Source organism: Manacus candei, unplaced genomic scaffold (assembly GCF_025592945.1).
Source record: "Manacus candei isolate 608988 ecotype Guabito, Panama unplaced genomic scaffold, ASM2559294v1 h1tg000050l, whole genome shotgun sequence".
Lineage (NCBI taxonomy): Eukaryota > Metazoa > Chordata > Aves > Passeriformes > Pipridae > Manacus > Manacus candei.
This window is the reverse complement of record NW_026138098.1, coordinates 5,296,283-5,313,885: the sequence shown is the minus strand read 5'-3', so window position 1 is coordinate 5,313,885 and position 17,603 is coordinate 5,296,283. Positions and strand designations below refer to the sequence as shown.

Below are 17,603 nucleotides of genomic sequence, written 5' to 3'. Positions count from 1 at the left end.
ATCTTGTTTATCAGAGCACAGGAGAAATCCCACAACAGCAGCTCTATTTATGCACAGTCTGATCTTCTTCTCAAAAAACAGAGATATCACAAACCTATCAAACAGGGGATATCACAAAGTCCACACTAAGCCCGCTCACGCTATTTTTGGAAGGGAAAACCCCAACCCTGCCATGTCTTGGCTGCAGAAAGGAAGCAGCTGATATGCAGCTGATAACCAGGATTTGTGTTTGGTACATATAAAACACAAACCCAAATTAGAAAAAAAAATTAAATAAAGGAAGGGCAAAGGAAAAAGACATGTAGAGAAGGGAAACCAGTGCCCAGAGTATTCAGAACACAGAAGACAAGCAGCAGTAAATGCAGAAATGGTGCCTGTGTTTAACACCTCAGAGCTGAATCACACTCAGCCAAAGCAAGCACAGCCCACCTGCCACTGCAGTCACAGAATCATTGAACAGTCTGGGATGTAAGGGACATTTAAAAGTCATCTAGTCCAAACCTCAATCTAAACCCACCTATTTTGAAGTTCTGCTTTTCAAACTAATTCTTGAAATTGAGTATCTACCAGCAAAGCATCTCTTTGGCATTTAAATAGCAAGGAAAATGAGACAGACTCCTTCTTCAAAATTTCATTTTCTGATGCTGCCTCAGTTTTGACATGAAACAAGCACCACGAGTCCAGCATGGAAGTGCCACCTCTGGGTCCTATTCTGGCTATCACAGAATCCCAGAATGGTTTGGGTTGGAAGGGACCTAAAGACCATCTCATTTTCCCCTCTGCCATGGGCAGGGACACCTTCCACTAGCCCAGGTTGCTCCAAGCCCCGTCCAACCTGGCCTTGGACACTTCCAGGGATGGGGCAGCCACAGCTTCTCTGGGCAACCTGTGCCAGGGCCTCCCCACCCTCACAGGGAGGAATTTCTTCCCAATATTCCATCTAACCCTGCCCTCTGGCAGTTTAAATCATTCCCCCTTGTCCTGTAACTCCAGGCCCTTGTCCAAAGTCCCTCTCCAGCTCTCTTGGAGCCCCTTTAGGTCCTGGAAGATCACAATTAGTCACCCCAGAGCTGGAGGCGGCTCTGCAGGAGGGGTCTCAGCAGAGCAGAGCAGAGGGGTAAATAATCCCATCTTCAAAGATACCCACTGAGTTCCTGACAGTTTATACCAGCATTAAATGGGCACCCAAAGCTGCCCCATTTGCTGCCTTTCAAACTCCAGCTCACCCAATAAACTCATTCCCTCTGCATGTTCATACATTGGTTTGGGAAAGGAATTGTAAAGATGGGCACAAACCCCATGAAACACTCACTGAGTAAATACTAAAGGAATTTAAACATTTGGAAAGGTTTTAAAAGCTTTACAACTGCAACTCCCAGGCTGCTTCAACATTTAAACTACTTTATAAGTAAAAATACAAGAGGAACTGAAACAATCCTGACTATGATTAATACTGGAGAACTAATTAATATTTGAGTTACCAGGAATTGTGTGAATGCTATGGACAGTGTCAGGTATAAATAGTCTGTAACATGTATTTGAGAGCATAAAGTTGTATCTATTTGAAATATATGTTTATATTTATTTATACAAATCCAAATAAATAAATACTGGCTTGGAAGTTGGAACGAGATGATCTTTAAGGTCACTTCCAATCCAAACCATTCTGGGATTCTTTGCTTTATACTTTTTTAATACAGCTGAATAATTTGAGTAAATGTCAGGGCAATTTCTCCACTAAATTGCAGTGCAATAAATCCCAGAATATTTTCATTTTATGAAAGGGAAATTTCATGGTGGCAATTTCATGGTACTCTTGTAAAAAGCAAAATGGCAGCAGTGCTAAAAATGGAGCCATCCAGACTGGGCAACCATGTTTAAAATAAGAATAAAGCTGGCATTTTAATTCAGCAAATGTTTTAAAAAATCAAGTCAGCTAAAATAATGATATGCAATGAATTATAACTATTCCTTTCAGAATCAAAAGCATCTTATCTTGGGATCACTCATGAAATTACCATGGAGAGATGGATTTTTTTTTTAGGAACCTTTAGTTCTTTCCAGAGTCTTTTAAATGGAGTTTTCTTTATGCTTCAATCAAAAATCTTTATTTTTGTATTAAAAAATACCGTATTAGTTCAATGGCTATCAAATGTGTTAGATAATCCTATTATCTTGGAACATTTTCTGCAGCATTGTCTTTTCAGAGTGTACTTGTCTGTCAGACAAAACCCTTCCTTGCTCCTCACTGCAAAGCAAGGAAGGCTTTGATATTTAGGAAAAACAGTTTAGTCATACTAATCATTTCTAAATCATATCACTGAAATTAAGATTTAATTAAAATGTGGATGATTAGATTACTCTTATCCATGTTATCACACTTAAATGCAACACGATTTCGAATTAAGCACTGAAGATGAACAACACTGATGGCAAAACTCCCTTTGTGCTCATGGTATTAAAATTCTGGGAAGTCACACCACTTACAAGTTACTTCCCTTTCTCAATTCCCATATTCTTACATATTCAGACCAATATTAGTAGCTTGTTTTTCTGCTGCTCCAGGTGCCAGACAAGAAGCAGGGGCCAACAGCTACTTGACAACACTTCAGCAGACCAATTAATTAGCATATTTACACTTAGCTAAATCTTTATTTATAGCAGTAATTTGTTTGTTTTGAAACCACTGAGCAAAACAACACTAAGATTTTGCCCCTGATCCCACCTGGCCCTGAGCACTCCCAGGGATGGGGCAGCCACAGCTTCTCCGGGAAGTGTGCCAGAGCCTCACCACCCTCACAAGGAAGAATTTCAGTCTAATATCTGATCTAAATCTCCCATGTTTCCATTTAAATTATTACAACTAAGGACCAAAACACTCAAAGGACCATCAGCCAGGACTGGCACTTAATTCTTGCTTGGCTCTCCTTCCATTTGGGTGTAAAGTTCACAGGTAGATTAAAAGCAAATAAACCACATGAATATCCTTCAATAAAACACTGGGTGTCAACAACAGTCACCTGACAACTTATCAAGGTTTCACCACACTTTATATGGAACATCAGCAGCTTTATCTCCCTTCAACCAAGAGCATGGAGGAGCTCTGCCTCCAGAAATCCCTCTCTGATGGGAGCTCAGCGTCACACACTGTCACTGCCTGAGCAACACCACTAACCAGAACAGGGGTTTCCAAGGCAGAGAGCCAGGATTATGAAGGATAAGGACAAGGTGCAAGTAAAATACATCACCCCATCAAAGAACAGAATAGAATCAGTATCTTCACAAAATCACGGAATGGTTTGGGTTGGAAGGGACCTTAAAGCCCATCTGGTTCCACCCCCAGCCATGGGCAGGGACACCTTCCATCAGACCAGGCTGCCCAAGCCCCATCCAAACTGCCTCAGGAAACCTCAAAAAACTGCCTCACACTTCCTCCAAAAAACTTCATTTCCCCTGAACAAGCCCCTCCCCAGGACTGTTACATGCTAGGATGTGGTTGTAGGAGGGCTTGAAGGAAGAGGAAGAAATTCTGAAAACAGAGATGAGGATAAATTAAAGATGTTGTGGTGGACCAGTGAGTAAAGGATTGTTCTCAGGTCTTGGAACAGCACTCCTCTATTTTTCACCTGACATAATCTTACCCAGGACACCTGCACTTTACCCTCCTCCTCGAGCCTTGCCTTAGGCAGTTTGTATCATCAGGAAACACAGGACTCATATAAAGGTCATAGTTCCTCATTATGTTTAAATATGTTCATCCTGTTGTCTATTTGATAATTTCTCTCATCTCATCTGTGCCCCCATCTCACCACGTTGGAGATGCACAGTGACAGCTCCGGGGGTGTGGAGAGCTTGGAACCCAGCCAGGAGGAGACACCCCGGGCTTCCCCACCTCTCCCAAAGCTCTCCCCTCTTTTTCCCATAAATGGGAAAGAGAAAGTAAAACATCAGCACCAGCCATAGGGAGACCAAACACAGAGGTCACCTGGCACGATCAGGAGCACGTTAGTGGGGTCAAAGTCCTGGAAAACTATCCAGGAATATGTCACCAGAAGTCCTTTTCCACACCCACTCCCATCCCCACAAATAAGTGATGTCCTTACTGGTTGTTGTGGTTGGTTTTGGAAATTCAGTTCCATTGGGTGGCAGAGCTTGTGCAACCAGAAAACTAACACAGAGCAGCAGGAGCGAGCAGGAATGTTCCATCCTGGACCTAAAAAAAACCCCAAACAAAGCAAAAGGTAAATTTTCAGGTGAAATTATTATTACCTATTTTTATCTCCTGTCAGAACAAAGCTAAAAGAAAAAAAGTGATATTTAATCTAAGTTTAAATTTACTTAAAATCTTGTTTTACACGCTCCCATTGCCTTATCACTAAATGTCCTGTATGGATGCAGAAAAGGAAAATACCAGTTGTGCACACTAAAAATTCATTAAGGATGTTTTAAATCCAAGAAGAGGAAGGTAATGCTCAGATGACTTAAAGATGACAGAAATCAGGGCAGAAAAGCTCCACCCATAAAACAGGGCAGTCGAGGACACTGAGTTAAGGAGCCTGGAGGGTATTCCCAGAGATAATTCCCAAGTACCAGCAGCTGGAATCTTGAGGAGAAACACAAATCTTGAGGATAAATGCAAAATTCACCTATTTTTGGTGGTTCCTGCCCTAATTGTGAGTATTAGACCTTGTGCAAAGAGCATGAGCACTGTGAGCCCAAAACCCCAGCGTGGCCAGAACATCTCTGAAGGATCCACAGGACTTTCCTCCACAAGGCCAATGCAGAATCAGGGCATCATTTAGGATAGAAAACACCTCCAAGATCATCAAGTCCATCCTGTGACCAATCACTACCTTGTCAACCAGACCAGAGCACTGAGTGCCACATCCAGTCATTCCTTGAACATGTCACTCCAATGAAATTTTGGCATCACATATGCCCTGAGATCAAAACAAAGAGGAAAAGTTTTAACCACCAAGTAGACCAGTAACCCCATGAAGTTTAAAGTCCCTTTAAAACACACTTTTCAGAGTTTCCTTATCCCACTTGATTCTATAAAGTATTTCACCAAAGTTTTCCAAACACAGAATTTCAGAGTTTCTGAGACCAGAAAATAATTTCCAATGTGGAGAAGTTTAAAGGAAAAGTGTGATGAGAACCTGCTGCTGTTTTGAGAATTTCAGGGAAATTAATAGATGTAGATAAATCAGTTGGTCTAGAAACACTCCAATCCCTCAAAGTCAAGGTGGAAAAGAACTATTGTTATTAATCTGCTGTGTCTTTATCCAGTCCCTAATGAACATATTAATTATAAGAGGCTGCCATCTCAGCCATTAACCAGTTGTGCTTGATTTAAAAATGTTTTCATGCAAATATTACTTTCTGTGTTTTGTAAATGGCAGGACACATCCAGATGGTGGCTCTGCATCCACTGCTGAAGTCATAACCATCCAAAGACTGCATAACAAAGCTCCCTGATACAGTAAAACACATTTAATATTACCATTTCCACAGGGTATTCCACAGTCCTGCCTAACAACAGATTGAAAATTTCAGGAACTTGGCAGGTATCAGAATAACCATTAATAAATCCTTCCTTTCCATGTAAAGTGGGATAATCCACCTGCAATGATCTCTGGATAAGATCAACTGTACAAAAATCTCCTGTAACAACAACTTTCACACCACTTTTTTGCCACTCACACATCTGTTACTTAGTGAACCTTATTCCAAGCCTCTCCTATACCCAGTCCTACACCCAGGAGTAAATTCCAACTCAGCACACACATGGTATTTTTTAGATACACGGTCTGGAAGCTCAATGAATTTTTTTCTCTAACATAATAAGTAAAGAAAGAATAATAAAAAGCATTATTACCATCAAAATTTATTTTCTTAAATATATTTTTTTTTCTCCAGTTCAGCTTCCTGCTGACCAATTTACTCACTCAATTCCTTCTGCTACTATTTATAATTTAAGCAGACTAAATGTCTTACTATCTAATCCCATTCTTGGATTAGATAGTTAATTGGATAACCAATTATGTTTAACACCTGACTGCAAAATGTACCAACATTGTATTTAGCATTATATATAAACCACCAAAATTTACAATTTACAATTATATTATATTTATAATTATAAAGCAATAGGATGCTGGAAGATCAGGACACACAGCAGCAATTAATGTGTACTGAAGAGAAAGAAAGGAATAAGGAGGATTTGGAAATCTGAAATAAAGCCAGAATAAAAGTAGAATCAATAGGGAAAGGGCTCGTGTTGCCAGGGAAGAGGTGCTGAATCCTGGGATGCTTCACATCCTCAGCAAAGGTTGCTGAAATCCACTGGAAATTCGAGTAATCAATTCTGGCAGTGGCTCTGCTGCCTGATTTTCCCAGGCAGCGTTTAGTTCACTGGCTCATCCTTAAAATACATCCAACTCCTTAAAAAAAAAAACAAACCACAAAATAATTGAAGCTGCTGGCAAGATTCCAAGAGACGGGAAGGTGGAAGGAACATCAACACTTCCCACAAAATCACTGTTAGGAGGGTTTTACAGATGCCAATTCCATGCCAGACACCCTGAATCTGTTCTCTTGGATGTGATAAAGTGGAACTGGAGCACACTTTGAAGTCCCACAATTTATTAAAAATAAACACATCGACAAAGATTATGCAAATTGTGAGATCCCACTCTTTGACCAAAGCACTTTGCATTTCCACTGCTAAAGAAAGGAGGATTAAAACTTACAGGAAATTCAGGAGCTGCAGCACAGAGGGCGATGCAAAGGACTGAGTTCAGCATAGACCAAATATTGCATAGACCACGTGGGGAATCAGGGAATCACTGAAGTTGAAAAAGGCCTCTAAGACCCTAAAATTTCATAGAATCAGGAATGGTTAAGGTTGGAAAAGCCCTCTGAGTCCATGAAGTCCAACCAGTCCCCCAGCACTGCCAAGGCCACCACTAACCCACGTCCCCAACTGCCACATCTACTTGGCTTTTAAATCCCTCCAGGGATGGGGACTCCACCACCTCACTGGGCAACCTCTTCCAATGCTTGACAACCCCTTCCATGAAGAAATTTTCCCTAATTTCCAACCTAAACCTCTCCAGGTTTTACTTGAGGTCGTTTCCTCTTGTCCTGTCTCTTGTTCCCTGAGAGAAATTGGAACTACTTCTCTTCAGACTGGAGTGGATGGGGAGGTGAGTGAGTTGCAATCACATAAAAACACCCTGAGCTGCACTGTATATTCATATTTATGTCCACCACACACAGGAATGCAACAACATAATTTTTTGAATTAAAAAAAACCCACAGCTACAGACACAGCAGCATTTTCCATCCTCACAAAGGTACAATGTCATAATACAGCCTGTTAAAACAAGAAGTAAAAAATAGTAACAACTCCCCAGAGAGAACAGGTGGGTAGAAAAGCACAGCTGAACAAGAAAGGACAACCATGTGCTACGAAAGAAGCCTCTTGTTGATAAAAGTGGGAAGCAAAAGATCCAGGTAGAGACACAATGTCATTATTACACAGCTCTGCTGGGAGGCAACTGCTGCCCCTCCTGTAAAAGAGACAGGAACTGTTTTCATATCCACATGGGATACAGGGCATTTATCTGCTTACATCCCACTGCCTCCAGCCTTTATTCCCTGGATAGGTGTGGGTTGGCCTCTTCTGACAGGAAACCAAGAATGGGATGAGAAGAAGCAGCCTTAAGCTGCACCAGGGGAGGTTCAGGTTGGACATCAGGAGGAATTTCTTCATGGAAAGGGTGGTTAGATATTGGAAGGGGCTGCCCAGGGAGGTGGTGGAGTCCCCATCCCTGGAGGTGTCCCAGGAAAGACTGGACATGGCACTCAGTGCTCTGGGCTGGGTGACAAGGTGGGGATTGGGCACAGGGTGGACTTGATGATCTCAGAGGTCTTTTCCAGCCTTAATGATTCTGTAATTCTATTCTAAATGGCTCAGGCACTTCAGTCCTGAAGTCCACTCCATGGACTAGTATTTTTTGTAATTTATTACTACTATTGGTAGTTTATTACTACTCCGTGTATTTTATTATTACTACCATTATTATTTAGCTATATCTCATTATCTGAATGAGGTGCCAGAGATTCCTGTTGCAAAGACAGATTTTAAAGGCTGCATTGTTACACATTAACACTTCTGTGTCCAACAGAGAACTTGATACCATGACAAAAAAAAAGGATAAAAAAATCACTGTAAAATTGTACAGGTAACTCAAATCCTGCCAAGAATCACAGAATCCTAGAATGGTTTGAGCTGGAAGAGACCTTAAAGATCACCCATTTCCAACCCCCTCCATGGGCAGGGACACCTCCCACTAGACCAGGCTGCACCAAGTCCCACCCAACCTGGCTTTGAACAATTCCAGGGATGGGACAGCCACAATGTCTCTGTCCCAGGAGGCAAAGCACCTGGAATTTAGATGCAATTCAATAGGGATCAGCTCAGAAGTTTGGGGAGTGTGTGATACCTCTGTACAGCCCTTCCCAGCTCCGGGATCGCTGCCACTACAACTCACACAGCCCACAGGGATGTCACAGGGGACAGCCCAACTCCCCAAAATGTGAACAAACAGCATTATTTTCAGGGATTAATGGATTACTACACGTGGCTAATTTCTATTTTGGCCGCAGAACTGAATCCTCATCTGACCTGACAGCTCAGAAGTAAAACCTGGGCTTTAAGAAACTAGGCCAATAAAACCTTGGTCATGGCACGTGGCCCTGCTACAGCTGTGAGACTTTTCCAAGGAATCTGATGCACAAGCTGCTTCAGAGCAGGTTAAATTGATACCCATCCCCTGCGTCCTCCTAAAGCAGGAATAAAACAGTGACACATCCCAGCTCACACAGAGGAGAGTGGAGAGACTGTTGGGATTTGTTTTTTTCCCCCCAAGGCTTTAGAATCCTGTAGCTCAGGTCATGCCCCAGATTTTTAGTGCTATAAAAGTTAATATTCTCAAGGATAAGCACCATCAACTCAGAAAAGAGGATTAAAAATGAGCGACATGAGAGACATGAAAGCACTGGCACTGTAGGTTGACCAAGGCATTGGCACTTAAGGTGTTGATCACAGCAAGAGCAAGTGCCTACCCAAAAAATTGAGTTTAATAAAAAATTAAAAAAAAAAAAAAAAAGAGGAAAGAAAAAAGAAAGACAGAAATGCTCTGGCTCTTCTTTTACTCTTCCTGCTTTTCACCCATAAAACTCCAAACACTGTTGGTCCCTCTAAAGAACATGGTTGCCCAGAGAAGCTGTGACTGCCCCATCCCTGCAAGTGTTCAAGGCCAGGTTGGACGGGGCCTGGAGCAACTTGGGCTAGTGGAAGGTGTCCCTGCCCATGGCAGGGGGTGGAATGAGATTATCTTCAAGGTCACTTCCAACCCAAACCATTCTGTGATTCTACAAGTCCTAAACCCCAGTCTTTTCTCCACCAGGCTGGGGGATTCCCTACCTGGAGCAAGTGAGCCGGCACGGCAGCAGCTCCCCTGGCCAGGAATCCCTGGCACAGGAGCAGCTCTTACCTCCAGCTGGGCTGACTGCAGCTATTTTCTCTTTCCTCAAGCTCTGGCCTCAGGAAAGTCAGGGACTGTGACTGTGTGACCCATCCCAGCACACCAGGCAGTGCCAAGTTACAGTTTAACTGGAATAGCTCCCGCATGACCTCGTTTTTGGTTGCAACTTTATTGTGCCATTATGTCATCAGGGTGAGCAATCATTACTGCAGCACTCCAAGGGAAATTGTTCAGCTGAATTATGATTTTACAAAATAGACAGAAAACGAAGTGCTCCTTCCTTTTCAAAACCAACAGGGGGAAAGCAGGAACTTGCACGAAGACGGAATGGTTTGGGTTGGAAGGGACCTTAAAGTTCATCTTGTCCCACCCCCTGCCATGGGCAGGGACACCTTCCACTAGCCCAGGTTACTCCAAGCCTCATCCAACCTGGCTTTGGACACTTCATTACATGTGTTTCCAAGGTCATCACAGGGAGGTGCTGAGTCCCACAGACCCCTCAGCCAAAACCCAGGCCCTCCACCACCATTCCCACCTTGGGCATTTGGCATTGAAGCCTGTGGAGCAGCAGAACTTCAGGCTCCTGGGTTCAGCTCCACGGGGAGCACATCCCACCCATCACACCACCACTCTAAGGACACCAGTTGGGATCAGCTTCTCAGTATTCCTCCTATTAGGGGTTCTCAGTATTCCTCCTGTTAGGGGTAGCCATTCCATAATGATTCTCTACTTGGAGTTATACATTAAGCAACAAAGCAAATTTCCAGAAGTTTGTTCAAGCCCCATGTTTTGACCTGCTTTTAAAAACAAAGATTAAAAAATAAAATAATAATTAAAAAAATCAATACATTGAGTTTCCATATTCTTATTTTTAGTTCCCTGTGATTCTGCCTCAGAGATTCCAGAAGTCCTAAAATCCAGAGGAAAAAAAGAAATGGACTTCAGATATCTGTGGAGATGTTTGCACATGTGTTCAGTGCAGCCCAGCGAGAGGCAAAAAAACTCAGGCAGACACCTCTCTGCTTGGGAAACACTCCCTAAATTCAGCTACACAACAAGTTAGAAAACATTCTGCTATGAAAAGTCAAATTTCACCATAAAAACCTATAATTTTTTAATAGGACTGTCTACAGCACACTCACTGTTGGGTTTATTGTGCCTATTATATTGTACATATAATTTTTTGTACAACAAGACAAGCTTTGTATCCGACCACTTCAGAAATAACGAGAGAATTAAAGGAATAAATATCTAATTTTAAAATCCTTTATAATACAACTGCTCACAAAATTATATCTGACAGTAAAAATTCCTCAAGTATGCTACATGATCACTCTCAGTAAAGATCATCTAAAGGAGAGGGAAATAATTTGATTAAGAATTACAAATCAGAATAATCACTTACACGTAAGAGACTGAGCGAGGCAAAGCACCAATTAACCGAATAAAATGAATTTCCATTTGGAATAATCAAGCTTGATAGACTGTCTTTCTTGCTTAGTCACTTTGTGTCTAATTCAGGTGGACAAATTAATATATTTGCTTTGATTTTCATGTAAGGGGAGGCCAGCAGATGTGGCACAGAGGATGTGAGCGACAAAAATCGGCAGCAGACAGACAAGAAATGATGATTTTTGATGTGCTAGAGGCAGGTGAGCCACCTATGGGACACTCATTCATGGACTAGATCAGGATTTATAGAGAAAATACATAATCTGTTCAAAAAGTTGATGTTAAAAGATACCTACTGAATACAGACAGGAATGACCACTTTTGTATTAATAGTTTTTAAATTCTACTGACCCAGTAGAGCTGGTTCTATCTGTCTTTCTCAGTAAGTCTCCAAGCCCAGCCTAGCACAGTGAACACAAGTTCAAATTCATTTCAATCAGCAAGGCTGGGGTCTCCTGGGAATATAAATCACAGGTTATCACCAGCAGATTAAGCCCTGCATTAGCAGGTCTGCTCCAACAAGGATTAACTGACAGTGGGGACACCAGGGGGGACATTCCAGCCTTACAAAGTGACATTTCACACCTTAAGAATGGAGGGGAATTTTTCAATCAATAGGAATCCACAAATGCACCCAGGACTAGATGGGTTGGACTAGATGAGCAAGTCATACTTGGGCTGGACTACATGAGCTTGAAAGGTCTCTTCCAACCCAAGTTATTCCATGATCACCAGGAGGCAGCAGTGTTGAGTGGGACAGTGACCTCTTTTCTACTATTTCCCTGTGTTCTTTGGTGCTATTGCTCATCAGGATCAGATTTAAAGCATTTTGAAAATATGCTATGGGATAAACTGAATGAAAAAGAGAATTGGCTTAGATGTGTTTAAAACCAGGAACAGAATGAACTCTGACTTCAACCTTAACTTTGGAAAAATATACACTCATGCCCACTCATGTATTGCATACAGGGATTATCTGCAGCCCCACAGTTATGGAAATGAAGGGACAAAAAAGAAGGAAAGATTTCTTTTCCGTGCCTGAGTGGCTCTCAATGGAGTAACGCAAAGGCTGGGAAGGTATTGGGACATCATATCTAAAGGTATGCAGTCAGGCTTGGAATAGCCAGTTTTCACATCACAAAAACTGTGGAATCCTTTAGTGGGAAAAGTCCTCTGAGATCATCATGTCTAACCATTCACCAGCACTGCCAAGGCCACACTAACCCATGTATCCAAAGTGCCACATCGACATGCCTTTTAAATCCCCCCAGGGATGGGGATTCCACCACTGCCCTGGGCAGCTGTGTCAAGGCTGGACAGCCCTTTCCATGAAGAAATTTTTCCCAACATCCAATCTAAACATCCCCTGGCACAACTTGAGGCTGTTTCCTCTCCTCCTGTTCCTTGTCCCCTGGGAGCAGAGCCTGAACCCCCCCCCAGCTCCCCCCTCCTGTCAGGGAGTTGCAGAGAGTGAGAAGGTCCCCCCCGAGCCTCCTTTTCTCCAGGCTGAGCCCCCCCAGCTCCCTCAGCTGCTCCTGGTGCTCCAGACCCTTCCCAAGCTCTGTTCCCTTCCCTGAATATGCTCCAGCCCCTCAGTGTCCTTCTTGTCATGAGGGGCCCAAAACCCTCCCCATGATTTGAGGTGGGGCCTCAGCAGTGCCAGCACAGGGGGACAACAGTAGGAAAAGAGCACACAACAAGTAAGAAGTAACTACAACTTCAGAGAGAGAGATGAAAATTATTTTCAAATTCAAAACTCTATTTCCATGCTGCAGTAAAGAAGGTCAAGATGATTAGTACATTCTCTCCCAGATGTATATTTACTGTCAAACACTGTTTAAAGAACTCTTAAGCCAGTTTTTGCCCCTGCCTGACCAGGAAACAACCGTCTCAGCAGGTGCATTTCTGAAGTGGTCGTAGAGTTCCAAAGTCAATACACCAAGGACACTATTTCACTATTTCCTACCTGATGCATAGAAAAGTGTTTATATATTCCCCAAAATGTAAACAAACATCCTGTAGTTCCTTCTGTTATTAAAAAAAAAGCAAACAACCAAAAAACTGAAAAACCAAAACCAAATACAAATACCTATATTAATTAAAAAAAAAATCCCCTAATCATATTTTTTTTAAGATTCATACACTTTTGTGTCATGAGCTGAGGTTTTAATCATTAAAGAAGGAGATAAAATAACTCCTACCTAAAGTGAAGTATAAAGTCCCATGATTTCTGTGTAATTAATTAAATGAGTCATGTTTCATTTAGGTGCCTAACAACTGCAAGAGGATTAATTCTAAATACATCAGTATAGCTGCAAAATGCTCAATAACATGGCCAAGCAAAAAGGGTTTTTTTGGCAAAAGGTCCTTGACAAGTTACCCAGGCCATTCCCTCACCTCAGGGTGTACCTACCCCAATTCTGACATGTTACTCTGGAGCATTCACCCAAATCTCCAGTTCTTCAGCATCCCTCAGCTCCACATTCCAGTCCTTCACACTTTCTTTAATTTTTAATTATTTAAATTTATTTTAAACTCAGCCCACTGCTCCTTTACTCCCAGAAAGATGGATTCCACACTATTCCCATTTGAGCCCTCTACGTTTGAAGACAGGCATCTTCCTTTAACCATCTCTTCTGTAAACTCAATAACAGCAGCAGTTCTCCCAGCCTCTCCCAACAGATCATTCCCAAGCTCCAGCAATTCTCATTACTCCCTTCAGGACTCTCTCAGCCCACGGTCCTTCCCAAAGCCCTGATGCTCTGGGTAAGGCCACATCAGCCCAAAGCACGGATAACAATCCAGTCACTGCCTCATACCTTCATTTGTTTTGGCATCGTGCCACAGGAAGGCTCAGACAGGTCCTTTCCTTGGTTCTCCTGTGGAGGCAAAGTTCTTCACCAACTCCATGGTGCAGCTGATGGCTCCTCTCCACAACATTCCCCAAATTAGCCAAGACTGCTTTGAATGCCATGAACACAACACTCCCCATGCAGGCCAAGCCTTCACAGACACAATAAATAACTGAGGCTGCTGTGAAGGCCACACCCCTGCACTCTTCAGGGTCTCATTTTTCTAATGAACAGCTGCTCTGCAAGCTGAGGTTCCATCACATCCATCTTTTCTCAACATGCTTCTGAGAAAGCATCATCTCTGAGACAGGGGTAAAACTCCACTACAACACAAAAGCACTTATAATCACTCAGGTTGGAAAAGCCCTCTAAGATCATCGAGTCCAAGCATGAACCCAGCAGGGCCAAGCCCACCACACTTACAGGTTCCACTGAAATCCATAAGGCATATTATACTGTCACTGGACAAAGTGTGGTATGGCAGGACACATCACTCCCCACACACCTTTCCAACACTTTCCAGGAGTGACATTTAATAGTTTCAGTCATTTTATGGAAATTGAGTTAAACTGAGAAGCCTCCAGATCTTGTCTCCTTTAATGAGTGGACATGGCACTCAGGGTTCTGGTCTGTTTGACAAGGTGAGGATTGTACCAAGGTTGGATTCCATGATCTTGGAGGTCTTTTCCAACTTTAATGATTCTGTGATTCCCAAACTGGACCCACACAATGCCCTGTGCCTGCTCACACAACATCTCCTGCCCTCTGCAACCCAAACCCAGAGATGGCTCCAGCCTGTTCTCAGGTGAGAATTTCCCACTGACTTCACATCCACCTTCACCTGAATGCCAGTTTGTCCTTCCCTTGTCACGGCCTGAGTCCCCATCCCTGCACCCACGTTACCACATGGCACTGGCAGGTTTGGTTGCCCATTCCCAGCTCACTCCAGGCAGAGCAGGAGCCATCTCCATCATCCTCTGCTGATGAGGAGAGCTAATCCACCAGCCTTCCCCCATCCCTTCACCCACCTTCAACGTTCACAGACAGAGCCCCTGAAGGAACATCTCCCTCAGGGACACATAAGCCCAACCACGCTCAGTCATCTCATGAAGGTCCAGCTGCAAAGGAGCAGAACAACAACAACAACTCCACAAAACCAGAAGTCTTTTCAGAAAATTTTCCGAAAACCAGAAAATTCACAAGAAGTTGATTCTTCCCTTTTCACCCCCAGAGAGTTGATTTACTTCACATCTGAACTGCGATGCCTCAGCCAGCAAACTGCAGCTCCGGGGGGAGAGCTCCTGGCTGCAGTGACAACCTGGACCTCAAATGCCAGGTCTGAGCCCAAATCCCACCTCACCACAGCTTCAGCCAGAGCAGAACAGGCAGAAACTGGGAAGCAGAACAGCAAATCCTGGAGCTGGAGGCCACCATCCCACCTGTACACGGTGTCACCACCCCACTAACCTCACCTTACCCACTGTCCACGCTCAGGTGACTCCACACGCGATTCTCCACCAACTGCTCCCATGCAAAGCACAAAAACAGCTGTAAAAGTATTTCTCGAGCTAAAAGAAATTTTCTTGATCTACAGGAAGAGCTGAATTATTTCCCTGGAGTATTTAAAACACCATATTTCTTCAGGTTCATCCCATAACCAATCCCCTAACGTGAATCTCTGTTCTACGACATTTTTAAAGGGAGAACAAAGTATTTTCAGTTTGTTTCCTTTTTTTTACTTCTACCCTGCAGTTGGGCTTGGACTTATGCCTTTTTTTGAAGCCGCTTTCACCATTTCCTCCTCGCTGCTGCTCCCGGTTGCGGCAGCAGCGGTTTCTGCAATGCAGTGCATGAAATTCAGAGCTGAGCCTTGCTCTCAGTCATCAGCAAAACGACTTGGGGACAGCAAGTGACACCTCTAACTACTGCTGAATGAATGAAAGGGTTAACAGAACGTTCCCTATCACATCAGTGCTATCAGGAGCCAGTAGAACGTCTCATATCAGGAGCCAGCCACGCAGTTTTATATATAGAAAAGCTTATCAGGAGCGAGGAGCCAGCCCTCCCCTGGCCCCCCTTCACCAGCACCATTGTTTTGAGGAACATTTGACTAAGCCCAGCCTTTGGAGAGCACAAAGAGGAGCCAATCTACTCCAAGACAGCGTGGGAGAAAAGGCCTCGTCTGATTTTCGACAGAGGAGGTTTATAAATTGCCTGAGCTCTTGCTGCCAACCTCGCCTTGCCCTGTCAATCCCTTTCCTACCCCAGACCGCTGGGAATTCTACGTCAGAAAAGAAATCCTAAAAGACACTTCAGAGTCTCGAGGCAGATGCTCAGCAGAGAAGAAATGACACCCAGATAAGGAGTTGAAGTGAGGATCCCTGTCGCGGGCTGAGCTGCCCCTCACGGTTACAAGAGAGGTGGTGGGGCAGGATGTCAGTGCTGAGTCAGCAGGAAGCCCTGGCCACTGCCACCCATCCCCACGGCTCCCAGCACAAGGAAAGGAAGTGGTTGTCACTCCAGGGCTGGTGGTGGCAGCTGTGACTCCTGGCCATGGCTACCACAGCCACCCCTGCCACGGTCACGGCCCCCGGGGGATGCTCACATGTCAAGAGTTGCCCAACACCCAAGAGGAGGATCAAGATTGAGTTGAGATTAAGGCACAGAGTGCTCTTATGGGGAAAATGAAAGAAAAACCATTGGATTATTTTGTTATATTATTATTTTTACATGTTTTCTGCTATCAGGTCTATGCCACAGCCATTTTACACTCCCATTTCACCTCCAAATGTGTCTTTCGCTGCATAAATATTAATTGTCCATCCTTCTTGGGCTCATTTTAGATAAATAAAGGTCTGCAGCAAGGTTGTATTTTTAATTATTTACAATTTTACCTGTGAGCTCACCAAAGGAGTGAGTTCATCAACACAGAAACATGGAGAAGGAAAAGAGACTTGTCAGACTAATCAAGGGACTAATCAAATAATTCAACATAGGCCAACAAGAAAGTTTCAGGACTTCCTTATAAAATCTTAGAGGAACAAACACTTCAGGAAAAACACCTTGACTGATTTTTAACACCTCATTAATATCTTTTGTAGTACTAAACAACCACCCATACCCCACATTAATTATGTTTTACTGAACATGGATGGAGAACCTTTCAAGCAAAGGCAAAAATCTGCATTTACATTTTCACAAGTCTCCAGTATCCCCCTCTCCCAACAGGCCTGTGACTGAAGTCACAAATTAGGGTCACCTTTCCCCATGCATTGTCAGCAGATCAATCTGTGCTGCCTTTCAAGCAGGGCTCATACATAAATTAAGCAGTTTGAGATTGATTTGCACAAGAAACCCTTGAGCAGTGAAGTGAAACACCAATAAAATCTTACAATTAACTTGAGAAGTTGCCTTTGGTTCCTTCCCAGTGGCTCCTCTGTTCCTCAGCTGCAGAAAATGTATCATCATACAGATGTTCCTTTGTAATAGATCTGGATGAATATTTAAAATTGCGTTTTGAAAACAAAAACTAATTACATACAATGGAAAATACATACAGAATTTAAATACTGCATCATGGCCACATTAAATGCTTGCCTTTCAGCAGCGAAGTGTTTCATTTTGGAGAAGAGAAGGGGAGGAAGGGAAAAACCAAAAGCAGAAGTGTGTGCCCTGTCTAGAGAGTCAGACAAGGCAGAAAAGGAGAACATGACATCTGGATTCATGAGAATTCACTCTTAACATG

The 17,603-nt window shown here is 43.2% G+C and overlaps 1 protein-coding gene across 5 annotated transcripts in view; it reads right to left on the bottom strand.

The window, feature by feature from the left end:
• Positions 1–17,603, bottom strand: part of PTPRE (protein tyrosine phosphatase receptor type E) — a 96,936-nt gene that overhangs the window by 29,519 nt on the left and 49,814 nt on the right. For 4 of the 5 annotated variants that reach the window (XM_051801111.1, XM_051801113.1, XM_051801116.1 and 1 more), the window contains one exon: positions 4,104–4,213. In XM_051801111.1, coding sequence (XP_051657071.1) covers positions 4,104–4,213 — 110 coding nt within the window. Of the gene's footprint in view, positions 1–4,103; positions 4,214–6,752; positions 6,840–17,603 lie in introns of those variants that run through there. The other variant, XM_051801114.1, reaches the window with a different exon arrangement.